At 40.1% G+C, this 21,607-nt stretch overlaps 1 protein-coding gene across 4 annotated transcripts in view; it reads left to right on the forward strand.

Annotated features, from left to right (window-relative positions):
* The window catches only part of UBXN2A (UBX domain protein 2A), a 41,959-nt gene that overhangs the window by 11,769 nt on the left and 8,583 nt on the right, over positions 1 to 21,607 (forward strand). For 2 of the 4 annotated variants that reach the window (XM_027621381.2, XM_027621383.2), the window contains exons 2-6: positions 728 to 780; positions 10,567 to 10,705; positions 15,086 to 15,192; positions 17,299 to 17,436; positions 18,916 to 19,074. In XM_027621381.2, the coding sequence (XP_027477182.1) occupies positions 740 to 780; positions 10,567 to 10,705; positions 15,086 to 15,192; positions 17,299 to 17,436; positions 18,916 to 19,074 (584 nt within the window). In that variant the 5' untranslated portion in view covers positions 728 to 739. Of the gene's footprint in view, positions 1 to 725; positions 781 to 10,566; positions 10,706 to 15,085; positions 15,193 to 17,298; positions 17,437 to 18,915; positions 19,075 to 19,184; positions 19,563 to 21,607 lie in introns of those variants that run through there. The other 2 variants (XM_027621384.2, XM_027621382.2) reach the window with 2 other exon arrangements.

Consider the following 21,607-nt stretch of genomic DNA (forward strand, 5'->3'; position numbering starts at 1 on the left):
CCCCTCCCGCCCGCTCATGCATGTGCGTGCATGTGCTCTCTAATAAATAAAATCTTGGGAAAAAACAGATGAATGTGTAAACAAAATGTATATACATACAATGGAATATTAGCCATAAAAGGAAAGAATTTATGTTAAGTGAAATAAGCCAGACACAAAAGGACAAATGTATGATTCTATTTATGTGAAATACAAGGCAAATTCATAAGGGCAGAAGGTAGAATAGGGGTTACTAGGCCTGGGAAGAGAGAGGAAGAGGGAGTTATTGTTTAATGGGTACAGAGTTTCTTTTTGGGAAGTTGAAAGAGTCTAGGAAATGGATAGTGGTAATGATTGTACAACATTGCAGATATAATTGATGCCACTGAATTGTATACTGTACATCTCGTCAGTTTGCTTCCCCAAGGAATTGTAAGAATGAGAATGTTTCATTCACTTTTGTTTGTTAAACCAAAGGGCACACTATAATTTTTATCATAATTCTTAAGAAATAGTTGTAAAAAAATTTCTTTTGTTGGAAGATTATTAGATTCCAAAATTTATTTTTTATTGTTGTACTCTGTAGATGAAAATGACAGCTTTGAGTTTGGTCACATAAGTTCTTAAGACCCTTTCAGTGCTACTTTAGGGACACCTAATAGCTTATGTCAAAGATTATTAATGCATATATAAGAATGAACTTTTAATACTTGAGGACTTTAGTTTTTGTTTATTTTTACTTTTACAGTAAGACAAAAGAATGAAAGAAGTAGATAATCTCGAAAGTATAAAAGAAGAATGGTAAGTTAATTCAAGCTTTGCATTTCTTTGTTACTGCATTTCTTAGTATCTATTTTTACTGTATTTCACTGACAGATACAGTAAGTTTTCATTATGGGTCTTTCAGTTAAATAGCTAATGGTTGGGGCGCCTGGGTGGTTCAGTCATTAAGCGTCTGCCCTCGGCTCAGGTCATGGTCCCAGGGTCCTGGGATCGAGCCCCACATCGGGCTCCCTGCTCAGTGGGAAGCCTGCTTCTCCCTCTCCCACTCCCCCTGCTTGTGTTCCCTCTCTCGCTGTGTCTCTCTGTGTCAAATAAATAAATAAAATCTTTAAAAAAAAATAGCTAATAGTAATATATTTTAAAGTAATTTTTTTATCAAAACTGCATTGAATGGATTCTAATGAAGTTTTACATGTTTTTGTTATTAAAATGTTAAATTTCTCTCTGTTAGCATATTAACTTCTGTTAAGTGAGAAATTCAAGTAACTGTTCCACTTTGTTAGTCTCTTATGTCGTATTGTCTTGGAGTCGTAGTGGAAATACAACGGCTCTGGAGTCAGATAAACAAGTTTGAATCCCATCGTTGTCTTTACTACCTCTTTGGCCTTAGAGCGACTTAGGTAGATTCTTTGAGCTTCTGTATCTTATCTACAAAACAGAGACGGGGGGTACGTATATGTTTGTACCTGAAAGGTTTTTATGAGAATTAAATAGCTGACATAAAGCACTTAGAAATTATTAGCACAGGGGTGCCTGGGTGGTTCAGTTGGTGGAGTGTGCCACTCTTGATCTCAGGCTTGTGAAAGATTTATTTATTTATTTGAGAGAGAGAGTGCACCCTAGCGTGCGTGGGATGGGGGAGGAGCAAAGGGAGACGAGAATCTCAGGCCGACTCCCCAATGAGCGCAGAGTGCTATGTGGGGCTCAGTCTCATGAGGCTCATATCATGAAATCAAGAGTTGGGCAAGGCTCAGATCATGTCCTGAGCCGAAATCAAGAGTTGGATGCTTAAGCAACTGAGCCACCCAGGGGCCTCTAAAATAAAATCTTTAAAAAAATAGTAATGAGGGCGCCTGGGTGGCTCAGTCGGTTAAGCGACTGCCTTCGGCTCAGGTCATGATCCTGGAGTCCCGGGATCAAGTCCCACATCGGGCTCCCTGCTCGGCAGGGAGTCTGCTTCTCCCTCTGACCCTCTTCCCTCTCGTGCTATCTCTCATTCTCTCTCTCTCAAATAAATAAATAAAATCTTTAAAAAAAAATAAAAATAAAAAAATAGTAATGATAGCACATAATAGGCACTCAGTAAATGGTAGGTGCAAAATCTATGGTTCTTATCAATATAGAATATTTTATTTTCACTTATCTGAGGTGGAATGTTTATTTTTGTATTATGCTGTTTGTTTTAAATAGTAAATTTGGGAATAGTAAATAAATGGGAGAGGTAAATTCTCCCATTCATTGTCCATTTAAGGAGAAAGACAGCTATTTCATACTTAAAAATACTTTGTAAATGCTTCTATACTAAACAAATATTATTTTTCTATTTTATATAAATATTTGATACTAACTATAATTGTGAGATTGTGTCAGAGGGCCTCTAAGACCACCCCCAGGTTTGATTATTTGCTGAGAAGATGCAAAGGACTCAGCATATAGTCATACTAATGACCATGATTTATTTCATTATAATGAAAAGATACAATGAAAAATCAGCAAAGGGGAAAAGCACATGGGGTGAAGTTCAGAGGAAACCAGGCACAAACTTTCAAGAGTCCTTACCCAGTGGAATCACCCAGGATGCACTTAATTCTCCCAGTAATAAGTTATGACACCACATGTAAATAGTTGTCTTCCTAAGGAAGTTCAATGGAAATCAGTCTAGGGATTTTTATTGGGGTGTTGTAATATGTATCAGTACTATGAATGTAATTAAATAATTAGTAAGGTATCTATACAAAAATACTAGGAATAGATTTTACAATTTTCTTTGTAACAAAAATAGATATTGTTAGAAATACTGGTCCAGTAAAAAAACGTAAAGACTTTTCCCTAAGTTATATCAGTAGTTCAAAGGCTGTAAGTGGTGAAGATCCATATTTACCAATGTGCTATCGAAGTATACACAGATGCAAATTCTTCACCCATTTGGACAACGGCTGATAACCTTATTTATTCAGAACACAGTAGTGAATGAGAAAGTCAGCAGAAGAGGGTATTCTGTAGCAAAATAGATATATCAAAGTCCTTTTCCTGAACTTGTGTACTTTTTATTATCAGAGGAACTCCTGAAACTTCAAGACTATATACTGAGCCATAACAACTTTGTTACCTGGTTTTTAAATTATGGAGAGGAGTATTGATATTTATATCATAAAAGGATAGTGACAAGTAAGGGAAAGGATGACAGAGTAGAAAGCATAGATGAAATAATAAAGTTGTCTGGATATTTTTAGTGTTAAGGCAAGTCTTCATAAATTCATATGCCCATGGGATTTTGCTGCATTCTATCTTAATATAGTACAATACAAAGGGATTCCCTGAATTAAATAATAAAGAATTAAATATGGTGTACTGTCCCATTTTTCCCTGTCAGGAATGTCTTTCATGCTCATTTTTATTTTGTATTTTATTTTATTTTAGTGCATTGGCGGGGAGGGGCAGAGGGAGAGAGTATGAAAGTCTTAAGCAGGCCCCATGCCCAGCGTGGAGCCCAATGCAGGGCTTTATCTCACAACCCTGAGATTGTGACCTGAGCTGAAATCAAGAGTTGGATGCTTAACTGAGCCACCCAGGGGCCCCCTCTTTCATGCTCTTTTTAAAAAAATTATTGTGGTGCTTGGGTGGCTCAGTCTTAAAGTGTCTGCTTTCGGCTCAGGTCATGATCCCAGGGTCCTGGGATCAAGCCCCACGTTGGGCTCCCTGCTCAGTGGGAGGCCTGCTTCTCCCCTTTGCTTGTGTTCCTTCTCTCGCTGTGTCTCTCTCTGTCAAATAAATAAATAAAATCTTTTTTAAAAAATTATTACTAATAAACTTTATTTTTAAGAGTAGTTTTAGGTTTAAAGAAAAATTGAGCAGAAAATACAAGTTCCCGTACCCCATCCTCCCCTTCACCACACACACAGTTTCCTATCTTATTAACATCTTGTATTATGTAGTATATTACAGTTTGGAACCAGTATTGATACATTATTAATTGTTGTTTACATTTGGGCCCATTTTGTGTATTGTACAGTTCTTTGGGGTTTGACAAATGTTGCCGATGCATATGGTGTTGTGCTTTTACTTATTTAAGTTTATTATTACTGTTATTTTTCTTTTTTTAGTAATCTCTATACCCAATATGGGGCTTGAACTCACAGCCCTGAGATCAAGAGTTGCATACTCTTCCATCTGAGCCAGCCAGGTGTTGTGCTTTTAATTCCAGGTACCAGTTGTTACTGCTGGTTTATAGGAAAGCACTTGGCTTTTATATATTAATCTTATATTCTACAGCCTTGCTAAAATTGCTTATTAGTTCCAGAAGTTTGTTGTTATTTGGGATTTTCTGTGTAGACAGTCATGTCATCTGCAGACACAGAATTTTATTTCTTCCTTCCCAATCTGTATACCTTTTATTTCCTTTACTTGTCTTACTGACTTAGCTAGGATTTGCAATATGGCATTGAAGAGGAGTGCCGAGTAGGGGCATCTTCGTCTGATTCCTGATCTTAAGGGGAAAGCATCTAGTTTGTTGTCATAAAGTATGACGTTAGCTGTAGGTTTTTTGTAGATGTTTTTATCAAGTTAAGAGAGTTCTTCTGTGTTCCTAGTTTGCTGAGAGTTTTTATCAAGAATGAGACAACATCAGACCTAGCCATATTTAGCCTACCCTTAGTGTAGGCTTAGTGTAAGTGTAAGCTTAGTGTAAGTGTAAGCGTATTTCTTAAAACATGGTCCTTATTACAATATTTTGTACTATGTTTAATTCTCAGTATGCTCTGAGATAGAAGTTAAAACCAAGCTTTAATCCTAAATGAAAAAGAAAACAGTTTTTAAGATGTGCCTTTGTAACTGCAATTTAGAATTTCCAAGTTAATTCAGAAAATATTAGCTTTTTCCATAAGGGACTCTTAACTCTAGGATAGATGCCAGGGTTGCTGGAGGGGAGGTTAGTGGGGGGATGGGGTAACTGGGTGATGGGCCTTAAGGAGGGCACGTGATGTAGTGAGAGCACTGAGTGTAATATACAACTGATGAATCACTGACCTCTACCTGAAACTAATAATACATTATATATTAATTGAATCTGAATAAAATTTAAAAAAGAATGTGTTGGATGTTGTCAGATGCTTTTTATCTGTTGATATGATCGTGATTTCTCTTCTATAGTGTATTGATGTGTTGGATTATATTAATTGATTTTCTCATGTTGGATCAGCCTTGCATACCTGGAATAAATCCTACTTGATTACAGTGAGGATTTTTGTATCTATGTTCATGAGAGATATTGATGAGGAAGCAGAAGGCAAGCTGAGGGCGAAGTACAAGCTGACACCCTGCAATCCCCCCAACTCCCAGGTGGGATATGTGTGACATTCCTCAGGCACTGCTGGCTGCCCTAAAACTAAGGGAAGGAAAAAAACAAATGGTTAATAAAGATCACAGTCATGAGTCTCCATCAGTTTACAAATGTCTTAGTGATTGAGAAGAAAAAAAGCATTCTTATCAATAACCTAACTTCCAGAAAGAAACTCTAAATTAACTTAATGTTATTGCTTTATTATAGGGAAAAACAATCTTAACTTTACCAAGGCAAGGCCTCCAGTATCTCATAGGTTCTCTTTAGCATATGAAAGTTCTTTTGAAAACCTTTTATTTCCTTTACTTGTCTTACTGACTTAGCTAGGATTTGCAATACGGCATTGAAGAGGAGTGCTGAGTAGGGGCATGCTTTCTCCTTACCTCCCCAACTTCCCAAGTGTATAATCAGCCACGCCTCACAACCCGGAGGCAGCAGCTCTTTCTGCCCATGGGTCCTCTCCCCATGCTTTAATAAAATCACCATTTTTGCACCAAAGATGTCTCAAGAATTTTTTCTTGGCTTTCGGCTCTAGACCTCACCTACATTCAAAAATTACATCAATACTGTTTTTATCCTTTCTTGAAATATCTTTGTCTGGTTTTATTTACTTTATTTTTTTTTAAAGATTTATTTATTAATTTTAGAGAGAGAGGGGGAGAGAGCGCTTGTGCACATATGAGTGCGGGAAGGGGCAAAGGGAGAAAGATAATCCTGAGCCAACTCTGCTGAGCACAGAACCTGTTGTCGGGCTCGATCCCACAACCCATGAGATTATGACCTGAGTGAAAACCAAGAGTTGGGAGTTAGAAGTGTTCCTTCTGCTTTTATTTTCTTAAAGATATTGTAGAGAATTGGTATCATTTCTTTCTTAAATGTTTGATAGAATTTACTAGTGAAATCTTTTTTTTTAAGATTTTATTTAAGAGAGAGTAAGCTAGAGAGAGAGTGCACACGCGCTGTGCGTGTAGGTTGGGGGGGGGATGGGGCTGAGAGGCAGAGGGAGAGGGAAGGAGACGCTCTCCTGAGCAGGGGGCCCCACACCCGGCTCCATCCCAAGACCCTGATATCATGACCTGAGCAGGTGTTCTGGCCGGTTAAGCTTAACTGACTGAGTCACCCACTAATGAAATCTTTTGTGCCTAGTGCTTTCTGTTTTGGAAGATTGCTAATTATAGACTCAGTTTTCTTAATAGATACAAGCCTTTGTATATGTTCCTCTTTAATGTAAGTTTTGGTGGATTGTCCCTTTCAAGGAATTGGTCCATTTCATCTAAGTTATCAAATTTGTGGGCGTAGAGCTATTTATAATGCATCTCCACACACTGTACTCTGAACCTCTTAAAAACCTAGCCTATTTCTTGCTCATCATTGTATCTCCTTACCACCTACCATATAGTAGGTACTCAATGTTTGAATGACTTGAATTAACAAAATGAGGCTTAATAGAATTTACATATCAAATAGGTAGGATAAAGGACTAAAACTACTTTGGATGCTCAGCTTTATTGGCTTTTTACTTAGTAATTGTGTATAAACTGCTTTCTTAAAGCTAGGACACAGGGGTGCAAGGGAACCTGGTTCTGGAGGTCCCAAACATACCAGGTTCAGGCACTAGCCACTGACAAAATCCAAAGGCAGAGAAACAAGTGGTAGTGAAACAAGAAAGGGATTTATTTCAGTGAGGCCAATGCTGGAAAGACAGCAGACTAGCATTTCAGACTGTATCCAGAGAGCCAAAAATCCTTCCAGGTTTAAGGAAACTGTGGGACAAAAGTGGGTGGGTGCATACAGGTAGGCAGTGAAGGTCAAATTGATCATTGTCTTGTAGTTGATTGTGGGCTGGGTCTTGCTGGTTCAGGGCAGTTCTTATTGCTTGAGGGGGTAGTTTCAGTTCCCATCAGGGGATCCTTTGCCCGTGGGGTCTTTTGCCTGAGCCAAGAAACAATCTGGAAAGAACCCAGCTAGAAAGTGAGGTCAGATGGAGACAGACAGGGGCACCTGGGTGGCTCAGTTGGTTAAGCGTCTGCTTTCAGCTCAGGTTATGATCTTGGGGTCCAGGGATCAAGCCCTGTGTCCGGTTCCTCGTTCAGTGGGGAGGAGCTTGTCCCTCAGCTTGTCCCTCTGGCCCTCCCCTGCTCCTACTCTTTCGTCTGTCTCTCAAAATCTTTTTTTTTTTTTCAAGATTTTATTTGTTTGACAGAGACACAGCGAGAGAAGGAACACAAGCGGGGGAGTGGGAGAGGGAGAAGCAAGCTTCCCACTGAGCAGGGAGCCCTGTGAGGGGCTCGATCACAGGACCCTGGGATCATGACCTGAGCTGAAGACAGACACTTAACTGAGCCACCCAGGCGCCCCTCAAATAAATAAAATCTTTAAAAAAAAAAAAAGATGGAGGCAGCCAAAGTCCAATTTTTCTGGCAAATACCAGAGAGCATTCAGTGGTTATGGTGATTACTATCAAATATTGTGTGCCAGTATGTGTACTGATACATACTGTATACCAGGTATCGGCTTTTGTGTTTGCGTGTAACCATGTAAGATAGATGGTAGTAGCTGCATTTTGCAGATGAAAAAGCCAGATCACGTAGAGGCTGCTAGGTTTCTCGCCCAAAGTCAGTGTGACTCAGTGCCTAAACACAAACACCAAAGCCTGAACTTTCATTAGACAATATCCTCTACAATATCCTCTACTGCTACATAGCTATACTGATTAAAGAGGGGAAGATCATTAGTATTGTGAGAAATCATCTTAGGATGTGATTATTTTTATGTAAGAAGTATCATGCCATTGCTTTCGGAAGGGCATAATTAATACTTTGTGATAACATGAAGAGTCTTAAGAATATGTAGAGATTACCTAGAAGAGTAAAAAAAGTATACCTAAATTAACATATTGCTCTGAGTGTTCCATTTTAATAACATAGCGATGACTATTTGGTCTGGTGCAATGATTAAGAGTACAGGCATTGGTACTTGGTTCAGTTTCCAGCTCTGCCTCCCGATGGCTTTGTGATCTTCAGCAAATTGCTGGGGGGAGGGCGGTGCAGAGGGAGAGGGAGGAGCAGGCTCCCTGCTCACAAGACAATGTGGGTAGATCCCAGAACCCCAGGGTCACAACCTGAGCTGAAGGCAGACACTTAACCGACTGAGCCCTCAGGCGCCCCTCTTTTTTGTTGCTGTTGTTTTACCTTTTTTTTTTTTTTTTGCTTAAGTTTTTTTTTTGATGTGCTAGATGGGATAAAAACAATATGTGCCTTTTTAGGTCATTGTGAGGATTGAATGAGTTAACCCATGTAAAGCACTTAAAATAGTTCCCAAAATATATTAATAAATGCTCAATAAATGTGAGCTATTAAGAGAAGCTTTATAGCATATCACAGGTGCATAAATGTGGAAGGAAGATGAACAGCGTTCTAATGCTGTCTTTGCTACTTACTAGCTTTAACCTCATATAACTTAACCTTTCTGTGACTCATTTTCCTTCCTATAAAAATGTGGATAAGAGTATCTATATTATTGAAAAAAAAGTATCTATATTATAGTTCCTGGCACAGTATGAGAGCTGTAAAAATATTATTTATGGGATCTGAGAAGTTATATTTCAGTACATGTATGAATTTTCTGTATGACTTTCAAAAAGATTGGTCAGAAACCATCTTTTCTGTCAAATCTTCAGTAATATTTCTTAGATGATAAAATATAAATGCAAAATAAAAACCAGTAGATGGGGGTAGGCAAAATGGATGAAGGGAGTCAAAAGGTACAAACTTTCAGTTATAAAATAAGTCATGAGGATGTAATAGATAGCATGGCAACTATAGTTAAAAATATTCTATTGCAGGGGCGCCTGGGTGGCTCAGTTGGTTAAGCGACTGCCTTCAGCTTGGGTCAGGATCCTGGAGTCCCGGGATCGAGTCCCGCATCGGGCTCCCTGCTGAGCAGGGAGTCTGCTTCTCCCTCTGACCCTCCCCCCCTCATGCTCTCTCTCTGTCTCATTCTCTCTCTCAAATAAATAAAATCTTTGGGTGCCTGGGTGGCTCATTTGGTTAAGCGACTGCCTTCGGCTCAGGTCATGATCCTGGAGTCCCGGGATTGAGTCCCACATCGGGCTCCCTGCTCGGCAGGGAGTCTGCTTCTCTCTCTGACCCTCTTCCCTCTCGTGCTCTCTATCTCTCATTCTCTCTCAGATAAATAAATAAATAAATAAATAATCTTTAAAATTAATAAATAAATAAAATCTTAAAAAAAAACTATTGTATATTGGAAAGTTGCTAAAAAATTACATCTTAAAAGTTCTCATTGCAAAAAAAAAATTTCTGTAACTGGTGATAGATGTTAACTAGACTTACTGTAGTGATCATTTCCTAGTATATACAAATAATCGAATCATGTTGTATACCTGAAACTAACATGTTGATTATACCTCAAATAAAAAAATAGTAGAGTGTTAAACTACTACAAATCAAAAATCTTCAGTGGGAAATCTCATTCAGAAGTATGCAAACAATCAAAACTATGATTAGGACTGTTCCTGACACATTATCACCTTTAGTTTCAAGAGTGCTTTCTGTTGGGGCACCTGGGTGGCTCAGTGGGTTAAGGGTCGGCCTTCAGCTCAGGTCAGGATCCCAGGGTCCTGGAAACGAGCCCCACTTTGCGCTCCCCAGTGAGTGCAGAGTCTGCTTCTCCCTCCCCTTCCGCCCCTCCCCCCCAACTCGTGCTCTCTCTCAAATAAGTAAATAAAATAAAATATTTTTTATTACCAGAAGGCACATAGTAACCCCTTGTAAAGCTGTTTTGAGCTTTTTGTGAAGAACACATTTTTATACTCTGGACCAGTAATTTTCAACCTGGTGAGATTTTTGGCCCCCAGAGGATATCTGGCAATGTCTAGAGATGGTTTTGGTTATTACACTGGAGGTGGAGGTGGGTGGAGTATGCATGATACTGGCATCTAGTGGGTAAAGGCCACAGATGCTACCAAACATCCTACAATACATAGGGCAGCCCACACAGCAAAGAATTATCCCTCCCCAAATATCAGTAGACTGAAGTTGAGAAAACCCTGCTCTGGACCCAAATGGTTAATGACTTTCCAAGGTCACATATCTGCTAGAATCTTAATTTAGAAGTGGGTCAAAACTGCGGGACTGAAAGCATTTCATTTCAGGATCCTTTAACTAGAAATTCATGTAAATTTTTGGAAAAGTAATAGTAGTGCTTAATTTCCTTTTTTTGTGTAGGGTTTGTGAAACAGGATCTGACAACCAACCTCTTGGTGATGATCAACAAAGAAATTGTGAATATTTTGTTGACAGCCTTTTTGAGGAAGCTGAGAAGGTTGGTGCCAAATGCATGTCTCCCACTGAACAGAAGAAACAGGTAAATGTCCATAACTTTTTTCTCACCCAGTGTTTCTCAAAGTAAGATATTATTTACCTTTTTCACTGTGTTGATACTGCAAAAGCGATGGTGGGTAAAACTGCCGGTGCCTTGGGAGCAATGAAGGCAGTGACACCAAACTGTACTAGTAATTACCGTATCTTTTGCTTGCATTTGGTGGGGGGCATGCTAGTTGCTATTAAGAGCATCCCTGATGAAGCCAGTCTTGGGACAGCTTTATAAAACAGTGTGTGTGAGGAGAGTGCATTGGAAGTAGATGGCTTAAAACCTTGCAAGCCTAAATTTGCCTGTATTCTGCCTTCACACTTGATTAATAAATGCCGTTCTGATATCTGAGCCTTTGTTGTTTTTTTTGTTTTGTTTTGTTTTTTAAGGTTTATGTATTTATTAGAGTGCTTGTGCACGTGTGTGAGCGAGCAGCGGTGGGGGGACCAAGGGAGAGAAAGAGAAAGAACCCCAAGCAGACTCCCCACGGAGCAGGGAGCCCGATGCGGGGCTCCATCCCAGGGCCCTGGGATCAGGACTTGAGCTGAAACCTGGTCAGTGTTTAACCGACTGAGCCACCCAGGGGCCCCGTGGTATCTGAGCCTTTGTATGTGGCACCTTTTACTCACTGAAAGTTGTTAGAATCTTTAACCCTGTGTTATGCCTTGATGGTGGGTCCTTTTTCATTTATTCAATCTAGAAACTCATGTTTACCATTCTGGGACATTTTTTTATGTTGCTTATTTTTCTCTCCTCCATTGCTAATCCCTCTAGAATGCGTTTACTTCCATATTGGACCTCTTGGACCAAGCCTCTTAATTTTTTATTGTTTCTTCTATTTTCCACCTCTGTAATTTTGTTCTATTTTAATTGGGATCGCTCTTTGACCTTATATTCAGTCTGTTCAATATCCATTTTCAGGTTCTTTTTTTTTTTTTTAGATTCTATTTATTCATGAGAGACAGAGAGACAGAGGCAGAGGGAGAAGCAGGCTCCCTGCGGAGCAGAGAGCCCAATGCAGGACTTGATTCCAGGACCCTGGGATCATGACCTGAGCCAAAGACAGACATTTAACCGACTGAGCCACCCACACGTCCCTCCATTTGCAGTTTCTAAGAGCTCTTTTATTTCCTGAATATTCCCTCCCTTTCAGACATTATATTCTCTCATGAGTGTTATCAATTTTGGATTCTTGTTTTTAAGTTTCTTTTTCTTTTTTCTTTTAAGTAGCCTCCATGCCCTGTGTGGAGCCCAACACGAGGCTTGAACTCACAACCCTGAGATCAAAACTTGAGCTGAGATCTAGTCTGGACGCTTAGGGGTGCCTGGGTAGATTAAGTGTCCGACTGTCGGTTTTGGCTCGGGTTGTGATCTGGGGCACAGAAGTGGGAAATGTGGTATTGAGCCCCACTTCGGGCTCAATAGTCTGTTCAGAGTCTGCTTAGGACTTCCTCTACCCACCCACCCCCACCCTGTGCTTATGCATGTGCTCTTTCCCTCTCAAGTAAATCTTAAAAAAAAAAAAAAAAAAAATTGGAGGTTAACCAACTGAGCCACCCAGGGGCCCCTATTTTTCAGTTTCGTCTGTTTTCCTCAGTGTTTTTTTTTTTTTTTAAGATTTTATTTATTTATTTGACAGAGAGAGACACAGCAAGAGAGGGAACACAAGCAGAGGGAGTGGGAGAGGGAGAAGCAGGCTTCCCACGGAGCAGGGAGCCCAATGCGGGGCTCCATCCCAGGACTCTGGGATCATGACCTGAGCCGAAGGCAGACACTTAACAACTGAGCCACCCAGGCGCCCCTTCCTCAGTGTCTTTATGAAGGAATAGTTCTTTTCCTGTTTGTTTTGTTCTCACCTTTTATGTGAGTACCCTGAGAACAGAGAATTGGTTATAGGTATAAAAGGGCGGTATAGTTTAGTGGCTAAGAGTGTGGATTCAAGGGGTGCCTGGGTGGCTCAGTGTCTTAAGGGTCCTGCTCTTGATCTCTGCTCAGGTCTTCACCTCAGGGTTGTGAGTTCAAGCCCCATGTTGGGCTCCATGCTGTGCCCCTCCTGTTTTGTTTTGATAAGATTTTATTTATTTGAGAGAGAGAGGAAGAGAGGGAGAGGTAGAATCTAGAGCAGACTCCGCACTGAGCACAGAGCCCAACATGGGGCTCGATCCCACAATCGGGAGATCATGACTTTAAAAAAAAAAAAGTGTGGATTCGAGCCCTACCTCCACCCCCTACTGACTGTGTGACTTTGGATAATTTAATCAATCTTCTGTGTTTCCATTTCTTTCTATATATAAAGGGATAATAATACCTACCTTGTGTAGATTTTGGGAGGGGTAAATAAATTTAATAGGGAAAGTGCTTTAAACAGGATTTGTTACACACTAAGTACATAGGTAGGTAGGTAGATGTGCTAATAATATATGCTATCATTATTATGATTATTTTCCCTAACATCATAATGGAATGATTGTTACTTAATAGGTACTCAGTAAATGTATATTGAATAAATAAATGATTGAATAAATGCTAGAGACAAAGGAGAGGCTCTACTAGTCTGATTCCTTCCTTCATTTATTTGTGTACTTGAGAGAGAACTTGCGGTTGGGGGGGGGGGGGACAAGCAGACTCCTGCTGAGTAGGGAGTCTGACATGGGGCTCCAACCCAGGATGCTGAGATCATGACCTGACCTGAAGTCTGATGCTCAACCAGCTGAGCCACTCAGGCGCTTCTGGTCTGATACCTTTTTTTTAAAAGATTTTATTTATTTTTTTGATAGAGAACACAAGTAGGCAGAGAGGCAGGCTCCCCGCCGAGCAGGGAGCCTGACGTGAGGCTAGATCCCAGCACCCTGGGATCGTGACCTGAGCCGAAGGCAGCCACTTAACTGACTGAGCCACCCAAGTGCTCCTTAAACAGCTTTTTGATCAGTCCTGCATTTTATCTGAAGTGCCTGACATGGGGCTCAAACTCACAACCCCGAGATCAAGAGTTTCATGCTCTACCGAATGAGCCAGCCAGGGACCCCATATACATTATTTTTTGATATTTTGTATGTGAAGTTTGCTCTTAAGAATGATAGATTAAATTTTGCAGAGGGTTGGGGGATTAGCAGAAGGTGGTCAAATGGCATAAACTTCCAATTATTACATAAATAAGTACTTGGGATATAATGCACAATGTGATGACTATAGTTAACACTGCTCTATGATACATAGGAAAGTTAAGAGAATAAATCCTTGAAGTTCTCATCACAAGGAGAAAATTCTTTTTTCTTCTTTTTTTTTTTTTTAAAGATTTTATTTATTTATTTGACAGAGACACAGCAAGAGAGGGGACACAAGCAGGCCTCCCGCCGAGCAGGGAGCCTGATGCGGGGCCTGATCCCAGGACCCTGGGATCGTGACCCGAGCCAAAGGCATATGCCTAACGACTGAGCCACCCAGGCGTCCCAAATTCTTTTTCCTTCTTTCTTTTCATTGTATCTATATAAGATAATGGATATGAGCTGAACCTATTGGTGGTAATCATTTCAGAATATATGTAAATCAAACCATAATGCTGTATGCATTAACTTATATAGTGATGTATGTGCGTGTTTCTCAGTAAAACTGACAAATAATTGTAGTTGTGTTTGGTAATGGATGTTGAGTAAACTTACTGTGCATTTAAGATTTTATTTATTTATTTGACAGAGAGAGACAGCGAGAGGTAACACAGGGGGAGTGGGAGCGGGAGAAGCAGGCTTCCCGCAGAGCAGGGAGCCTGATGCGGGGCTCGATCCCAGAACACTGAGATCATGACCTGAGCCAAAGACAGATGCCTAATGACTGAGCCACCCAGGCGCCCCTATATCTCAGTGTTTGTTTTTTTTTTTTTAAGATTTTATTTATCCATTCATGAGAGACAGAGGGAGAGAGAGAGAGAAGCAGAGGGAGAAGCAGGCTCCCAAGGAGCAGGGAGCCCTATGCGGGACTTGATCCCAGGACCCTGGAATCATGACCCGAGCCGAAGGCAGACGCCCAACCATCTGAGCCACCCAGGCGCCCTATATCTCAGTTTTTAAAAAGGAATGATACAGGGCGCCTGGGTGGCTCAGTCGTTAAGTGTCTGCCTTCGGCTCGGGTCATGATCTTGGGATCCTGGGATCGAGCCCCACATCGGGCTCCCTGCTCAGCCGGAAGCCTGCTTCTCCCTCTCCCACTCCCCCTGCTTGTGTTCCCTCTCTCACTGTGTTTCTCTCTGTCAAATAAATAAATAAAATCTTTAAAGAAAAAAAGGAATGATACATAAAATATATACAATAGAAAATATTTTCAGACTTTTAATCTAGTACATTTATTAACAATACATTTTGTTTCTTAACTGCTTTGCAGGTCGATGTAAGTATAAAATTATGGAAAAATGGATTCACAGTCAATGATAATTTCAGAAGTTACTCTGATGGTGCAAGTCAGCAGTTTCTGAACTCCATCAAAAAAGGGTAAGCAGTCTTTGTAAACAGAAGGATTATTTTAGGGGGTGCCTGGGTGGCTCAGTTGGTTAAGCGTCTGCCTTCGGCTCAGGTCATGATCCCAGGGTCCTGGGATCGAGCCCCACATCAGGCTCCCTGCTCAGCGGGAAGCCTGCTTCTCCCTTTCCCACTCCACCTGCTTGTGTTCCCTCCCTCGCTCTCTCTCTCTCTGCCAAATAAATAAAATCTTTAAAAAAAAAAAGATGAAGGATTATTTTAGGCATGTTTCATTTGGAAGAATCCATTTTATTGAATATAACTGTAGTTGGCATGAATCCCAGAAGCAGTATAAAAATATGGATAAATTTCATTATGTAAATATTAAAAACATATATACCAAAAGACACTTATATACAGTCAAAAGACAAGTGCTGGGCTGGGGATACTTGTTACATCTATGGAAATGCAAATGGATATATACACAATTATCACAAATCAGTAAGAAAAATATAGAAGGGATATTTTATATATTTGTACCATTTTATCTACATAATAACAGAATAACATGCATTTGGTAAAATGAATGACATTTGTATATTAACATGGAGAGATTTCTATGGTATACTGTTTGTTTTGTTTTAAAGTGGAATCATTTTATTTTACTTAAAGATTTTATTTATTTGACACAGAGCGACAGCAAGAGAGGGAACACAAGCAGGGGGAGTGGGAGAGGGAGAAGCAGGCCTCCTGCGTAGCAGGGAGCCCACTGTGGGGCTCGATCCCAGGACCCTGGGATCATGGCCCGAGCCGAAGGCAGACGCCCAACAACTGAGCCACCCAGGCGCCCCTGGTATACTGTTTTTATTTTTTTTATTTTTTATTTTTTTTTTGGTATACTGTTTTTAAAAAGCAGTTTGCAGAATAATGAATAGTGTGTATAGATCAGTACCATCTGTGGAAGAAATAAAATAATTACATGGGAGTTTTACTATAGGTATAGAGAAAAATCTAGGAGTTGCAACACCAAAGTTTTGTGGGTTTTTGTTTTGTTTTGTTTTTAAGTAAACTGTAGGCCCAACGTGGGGCTTGAACTCATGACCCCAAGATCAATAAGAGTTCCATGCTGGGACGCCTGGCTGGCTCAGTGGGTGGAGCGTGCGACTCTTGATCTCGGGGTTATGAGCCCAAGAGGTTGTGAGTTGGAGCCCATGTTGGGTATAGAGACTACTTAAAAAAAAAAAAAAAGTCACATGCTCCACCCACTGAGCCAATCAGATGTCCCCAGTTTTATATTAAAGTGAGAGTGGGATTAATAAGGACTGTCACTTTCGAAGTTGACTTGTGTTTACAGTTTTATTTATTATTTTTTTAAGATTTTTATTTATTTATTTGACAGAGAGCAAGCACAAGCAGGGGGAACGGCAGGCAGAGGGAAGAGGGAGAAGCAGGCTTCCCGCCAAGCAGGGAGCCCGATGCGGGGCTCGATCCCAGGACCCTGGGATCCTGACCTGAGCCGAAGGCAGATGCTTAACTGACTGAGCCACCCAGGCGTCCTGAGGCTGCGACTCTTGATCTCAGGGATGTGTGTTTGAGACCCATTTGGGTATAGAGATTACTTAGAAATAAAATATTTTTAAAAATTACACCTAGAGGCACCTGGATGGCTCAGTCGGTCCTGTGATCAAGCCCAAGTTGGGGCTTCTCCCTCTCCTCCCTGCTTGTGCTCTCTTTCACTGTCTCTCTCTCTCTCAAATAAATAATAAATAAAATCTTTTTTTAAAAATTACATTTAGTTTCTTATTGTAAAGATTATATGCCACGGGCGCCTGGGTGGCTCAGTCGTTAAGCGACTGCCTTCGGCTCAGGTCATGATCCCAAGGGTCCTGGGATCGAGTCCCACATCGGGCTCCCGCTCCGCGGGAAGCCTGCTTCTCCCTCTCCCACTCCCCCTGCTTGTGTTCCCTCTCTCGCTGTGTCTCTCTCTGTCAAATAAATAAATAAAATCTTTAAAAAAAAAAAAATTATATGCCACTTATTTCTGTATATTTTTCAGTTCTGTTTGCATAGTGAGAATAAGTTTTTCAGAGAAAGAAAAAACACTGGAAGCTTTATCACTTTGTTTCTTTACCTTCCAAGGGAATTACCTTTGGAATTACAGGGAATTTTTGATAAAGAGGAGGTGGATGTTAAAGTTGAAGACAAAAAAAATGAAGTATGTATGTCAACGAAGCCTGTGTTCCAGCCCTTCTCAGGACAGGGTCACAGACTAGGAAGGTGAGTAGGTTCATAATCTGTGCTTTCCACACACAGGCTTGACTAATATTCAGCATGTCTTTATTTTATGATACAGACCAGCTCTATAGACCTTATCATTTCTCTCATTGGAAATGAGATTTTTCACGTTAACTTTTATGAGGACTCCTAAGTCCTATTTACCTTAGTGTAAATTAACATATGCTGGCAGTACACTAAAAAGTCATAGAGGCTTTTTTGATTTTACCAAATTAAAGGACCTGGATTATTGAGGACCTTAGGCACAATTGATGGGTAAATAATTTTTCTCCTTTGCACCCACCACTTGAACATTGCCATTAATGTTACAGAGTGCATATGCTAGCTTTTGAATATAGGGTTCCATTTTATAGTTACCAGTGCCTTCAACATTGTGTTCTGTAATAAGTATCTGAATTTTGCAGTAATAAAAATGAAAAAATCATGATAAAATTAGTACCCCTATCAAAGCCTTTAATTGTCAAATTTTGAATCTTCATCCTATTAAATACTACACTTTATGACAATATACAAAGAGGTTAGATATGTGATCATTTTTATGAATTTCTCATAGATTATCAAGATTGATAAAGTTATCTGCATATTCATCCACACATATAAAAATATTCAGATATGACTTTCAGAATGATCAGGAAATACTTTGCTTCCTTTTTTTCCCCCCTTTATAATCTAAGGACTAATTTCTATAGAGAACTTACAATTTTTTAAAAGTTTTTATTTATTCATTTATTTAAGTAATCTCGACACCCAATATAGGGCTCAAACGAATGATCCTTGGATCAAGAGTCCCAGTCACAAGCTCTTCTGACTGAGCCAGCCAGACACACACACCCCCTTTGTTTTGATTTTTTGGTTCGTTTTTGTTTTTGAGAACTTACCATTTCTTATAGAAATTTTAACCTGGGGAGTAGTAGATAAAATTTATAGATCTTTAAATCCTATAAAATTGTCTGTTCCATAAGGCACTATTAAAATAATTACAGTAGGGCGCCTGGGTGGCTCAGATGGTTAAGCGTCTGCCTTCGGCTCAGGTCATGATCCCAGGGTCCTGGGATCGAGTCCCACATCGGGCTCCCTGCTCCTTGGGAGCCTGCTTCTCCCTCTGCTTCTCTCTCTCTCTCTCTCCCCTCCTCTGTCTCTCATGAATAAATAAATAAAATCTTTAAAAAAAAAAAAAAAAAAAAAAAAAAAAAAAAAATAAAATAATTACAGTATATTTACATACCACTGTACAGTCTTACAAATTACGCGGATATGCATAATTTCATTAGGATCCTAGATTGATCATATATGATGGACATAAGTAATATTAGTATCTTTATGTTATTATTCAGGAAACAGCTGTGACTTGCTAAAATCTTCCTAGAGGGTATACTTAATGTAGAAGTTTTATAGTATTTGTTCAGTGATTAAGTTCTGCTTAACAACATGCATCTGACTTTGTTGTCTGGCTTTTCTTAGTGCCACACCAAAAATTGTTTCTAAGGCAAAGAATACTGAAGTTGAGAATAAAAATAATTTGTCTGTTGTTCAACTAAACAATCTGGAACCCATCACTAATGTACAGATCTGGTTAGCCAATGGAAAAAGGATTGTCCAGAAATTTAACATTTCTCATAGGTGAGTCTTCATTTCATCATTTGTCTGAATTTTTTCATGTTTAAATTTCTTTTCAGTTCAGTCGGCAGTTTTTTTTTTTTTTTTAAAGATTTTATTTATTTATTCGACAGAGAGACAGCACAAGCAGGCAGAGTGGCAGGCAGAGGGAGAGGGAGAAGCAGGCTCTCTGCCGAGCAGGGAGCTGAACGCGAGGCTCGATCCAGGACCCTGGGATCATGACCCGAGCTGAAGACAGCCGCTCAACCAACTGAGCCACCCAGGCGCCCCTAGTCGGCAGTTTTTAAGAACTAGCCAAGGATCTTACCAGTTCTCTAAACATAATATATCACGACAATAGAATTAATGAAGTACTTTCAATTTGTTTTATGGATTATCATTTTTATCATTTGATTGGTTTTCCTATATAACTAAATATGTAATTTTTATTTCTTTTAAGATTTGTTTATTTCAGGGGGGGAAGGGCAGAGGGAGAGGAAGAGAGAGAATCTCAAGCAGACACCCTCCTGAGTGTGGAGTCCAACACAAGGTTCTGTCTCATAGCCCTGAGATCATGACCCGAGCCGAAATCAAGAGTTGAACGCTTGGGGCACCTGGGTGGCTCAGTCAGTTAAGTGGCTGCCTTTGGCTCAGGTTATGATCTTGGGGTCCTGGGATCGAGCCCCACCTCGCTTCTCCCTCTCCCTCTGCCCCATCCCTGCTTGTGCTCTTTCTCTCTTTCTCCTCTTTCTCTCAAATAAATAAAATTTTTTTTTTAAATTTTTATTTATTTGACAGAGACACAGCGAGAGAGGGAACACAAGCAGGGGGAGTGGAGGAGGGAGAAGCAGGCTTCCCACTGAGCAGGGAGCCCGATGCGGGGCTCAATCCCAGGACCCAGGGACGATGACCTGAGCCAAAGGCAGACGTTTAAGGACTGAGCCACCCAGGCGCCCCAAGAAGCATATATTTAAATGGTGCCTTAGAATGTTCTTCTGTGACCCAGATTCCTTTTAAATGGGAGGAAGTCATACTAAACAGGTGGGAAATGGAAGAGGGGATTTGTTACTCCAATCTAAAGTTGTTTCTTTTTAGGGAAATAAAATATTTTATCTCAACTTCTTTATCTAGAAAAATACTTCCACCATTTTTAGTAACAGTCACCTAGATTTTTCTTTCCGTGAATGACTGAAGCATTTAAAAAGCTTTGGCCAACAGTATTTATTAAGTGATTATTAATCAGGCTTTGTTTTCATTTTTTTAATTTTTAAATTAAAAAATTTTAGGATAAATCTATAATTTTATTACAAAACCATTATTTTGGCATTAGTCAGTTACAGTGAGCAAGATACTGTGAGTGTGGCATAGCCTTCTAAAGTAACAATTGGATTTCCTGCTTCCTGAACTAAAATTTAAGTTACATTATATCCATTACATACAAGTTACCTATACTCATTAATGCTGCAAATCCTGACCCATGTTCCCTTTAGGGAGGAGCTGAGGGATTAGAGTAAATGTTAATATACAAAAGTTCCTTCATGGGACTGTTTCTTCTCCCCCCAAATTGCTTTTTGCTTTAAAATAATCAAATTGCTAGTCTGAATAGCAGCACCCAAGAAGCATCACAATTGGTTCTTAAAAAGCAGTGTAATACATGTTTTATACCACAGGCAAAGGGAATGATCACTTTAGTTTGAAACTTCTGTATTAGAGTCTCTTCAGAAATTAAGGGATTCCAACAACTTCTTCCAGATGGTATTACTGCTGTACATTTGTTGGTGGGTCAGTTTCTATGCTGTGTTTGCTTTGAAGGGATCTTCAGTATATCTCCGTTATTACTTTCTTAAAGTATCCTCTAGGATTTCACACAACTCTAATGCTTTATTAAGAGTGTCCTCCTTGGGGTGGCTGGCTGGCTCAGTCGGTGGAGCGTGCGACTTTTGATCTCAGGGTTGTGAGTTCCGGCCCCACATTGGGTGTAGAGATTGCTTAAAAATAAAATCTTTTAAAAAGAGAGAATGCCCTCCTTGTTGTCACATTGGTTTTCTAGCATGTCTTTATAGATGTCCACGAGAAAGGCAATTAGGGGGACCTGTGACTTGGCTGTAAATCAAGTAACTGATTTAGTAGATTGGGCTATTTGGAAAGACCACAGTCCTGTAAAATCCCTTTCAAATAGCTGCATGCACTTTTATGATGTGGTATTAGTTTGATCATTTGCGGAGTGTACTGGACTTTTCTCTCCAATATAACCAGTACTGTTAGAAATTATGAAGTATCTTTGGTTCCAGACAGTTATTTCTCAAATCCTCCCTAAGAAATTGGTCTACGATGAGGTGCCTGGGTGGCTCAGTCATTAGGCGTCTGCCTTCGGCTCGGGTCATGATCCCAGGGTCCTGGGATCGAGCCCCACATCGGGCTCCCCGCTCGGCGGGGAGCCTGCTTCTCCCTCTCCCTCTTTCTGCTGCTCCCCCTACTTGTGCTTGCTCTCTCTGTCAAATAAATAAAATCTTTAAAAAAAAAATTGGTCTACATATTGCAGCTCATTATCCCAAAG

This window comes from Zalophus californianus, chromosome 8 (assembly GCF_009762305.2).
Source record: "Zalophus californianus isolate mZalCal1 chromosome 8, mZalCal1.pri.v2, whole genome shotgun sequence".
NCBI classification, from domain to species: Eukaryota; Metazoa; Chordata; class Mammalia; order Carnivora; family Otariidae; genus Zalophus; species Zalophus californianus.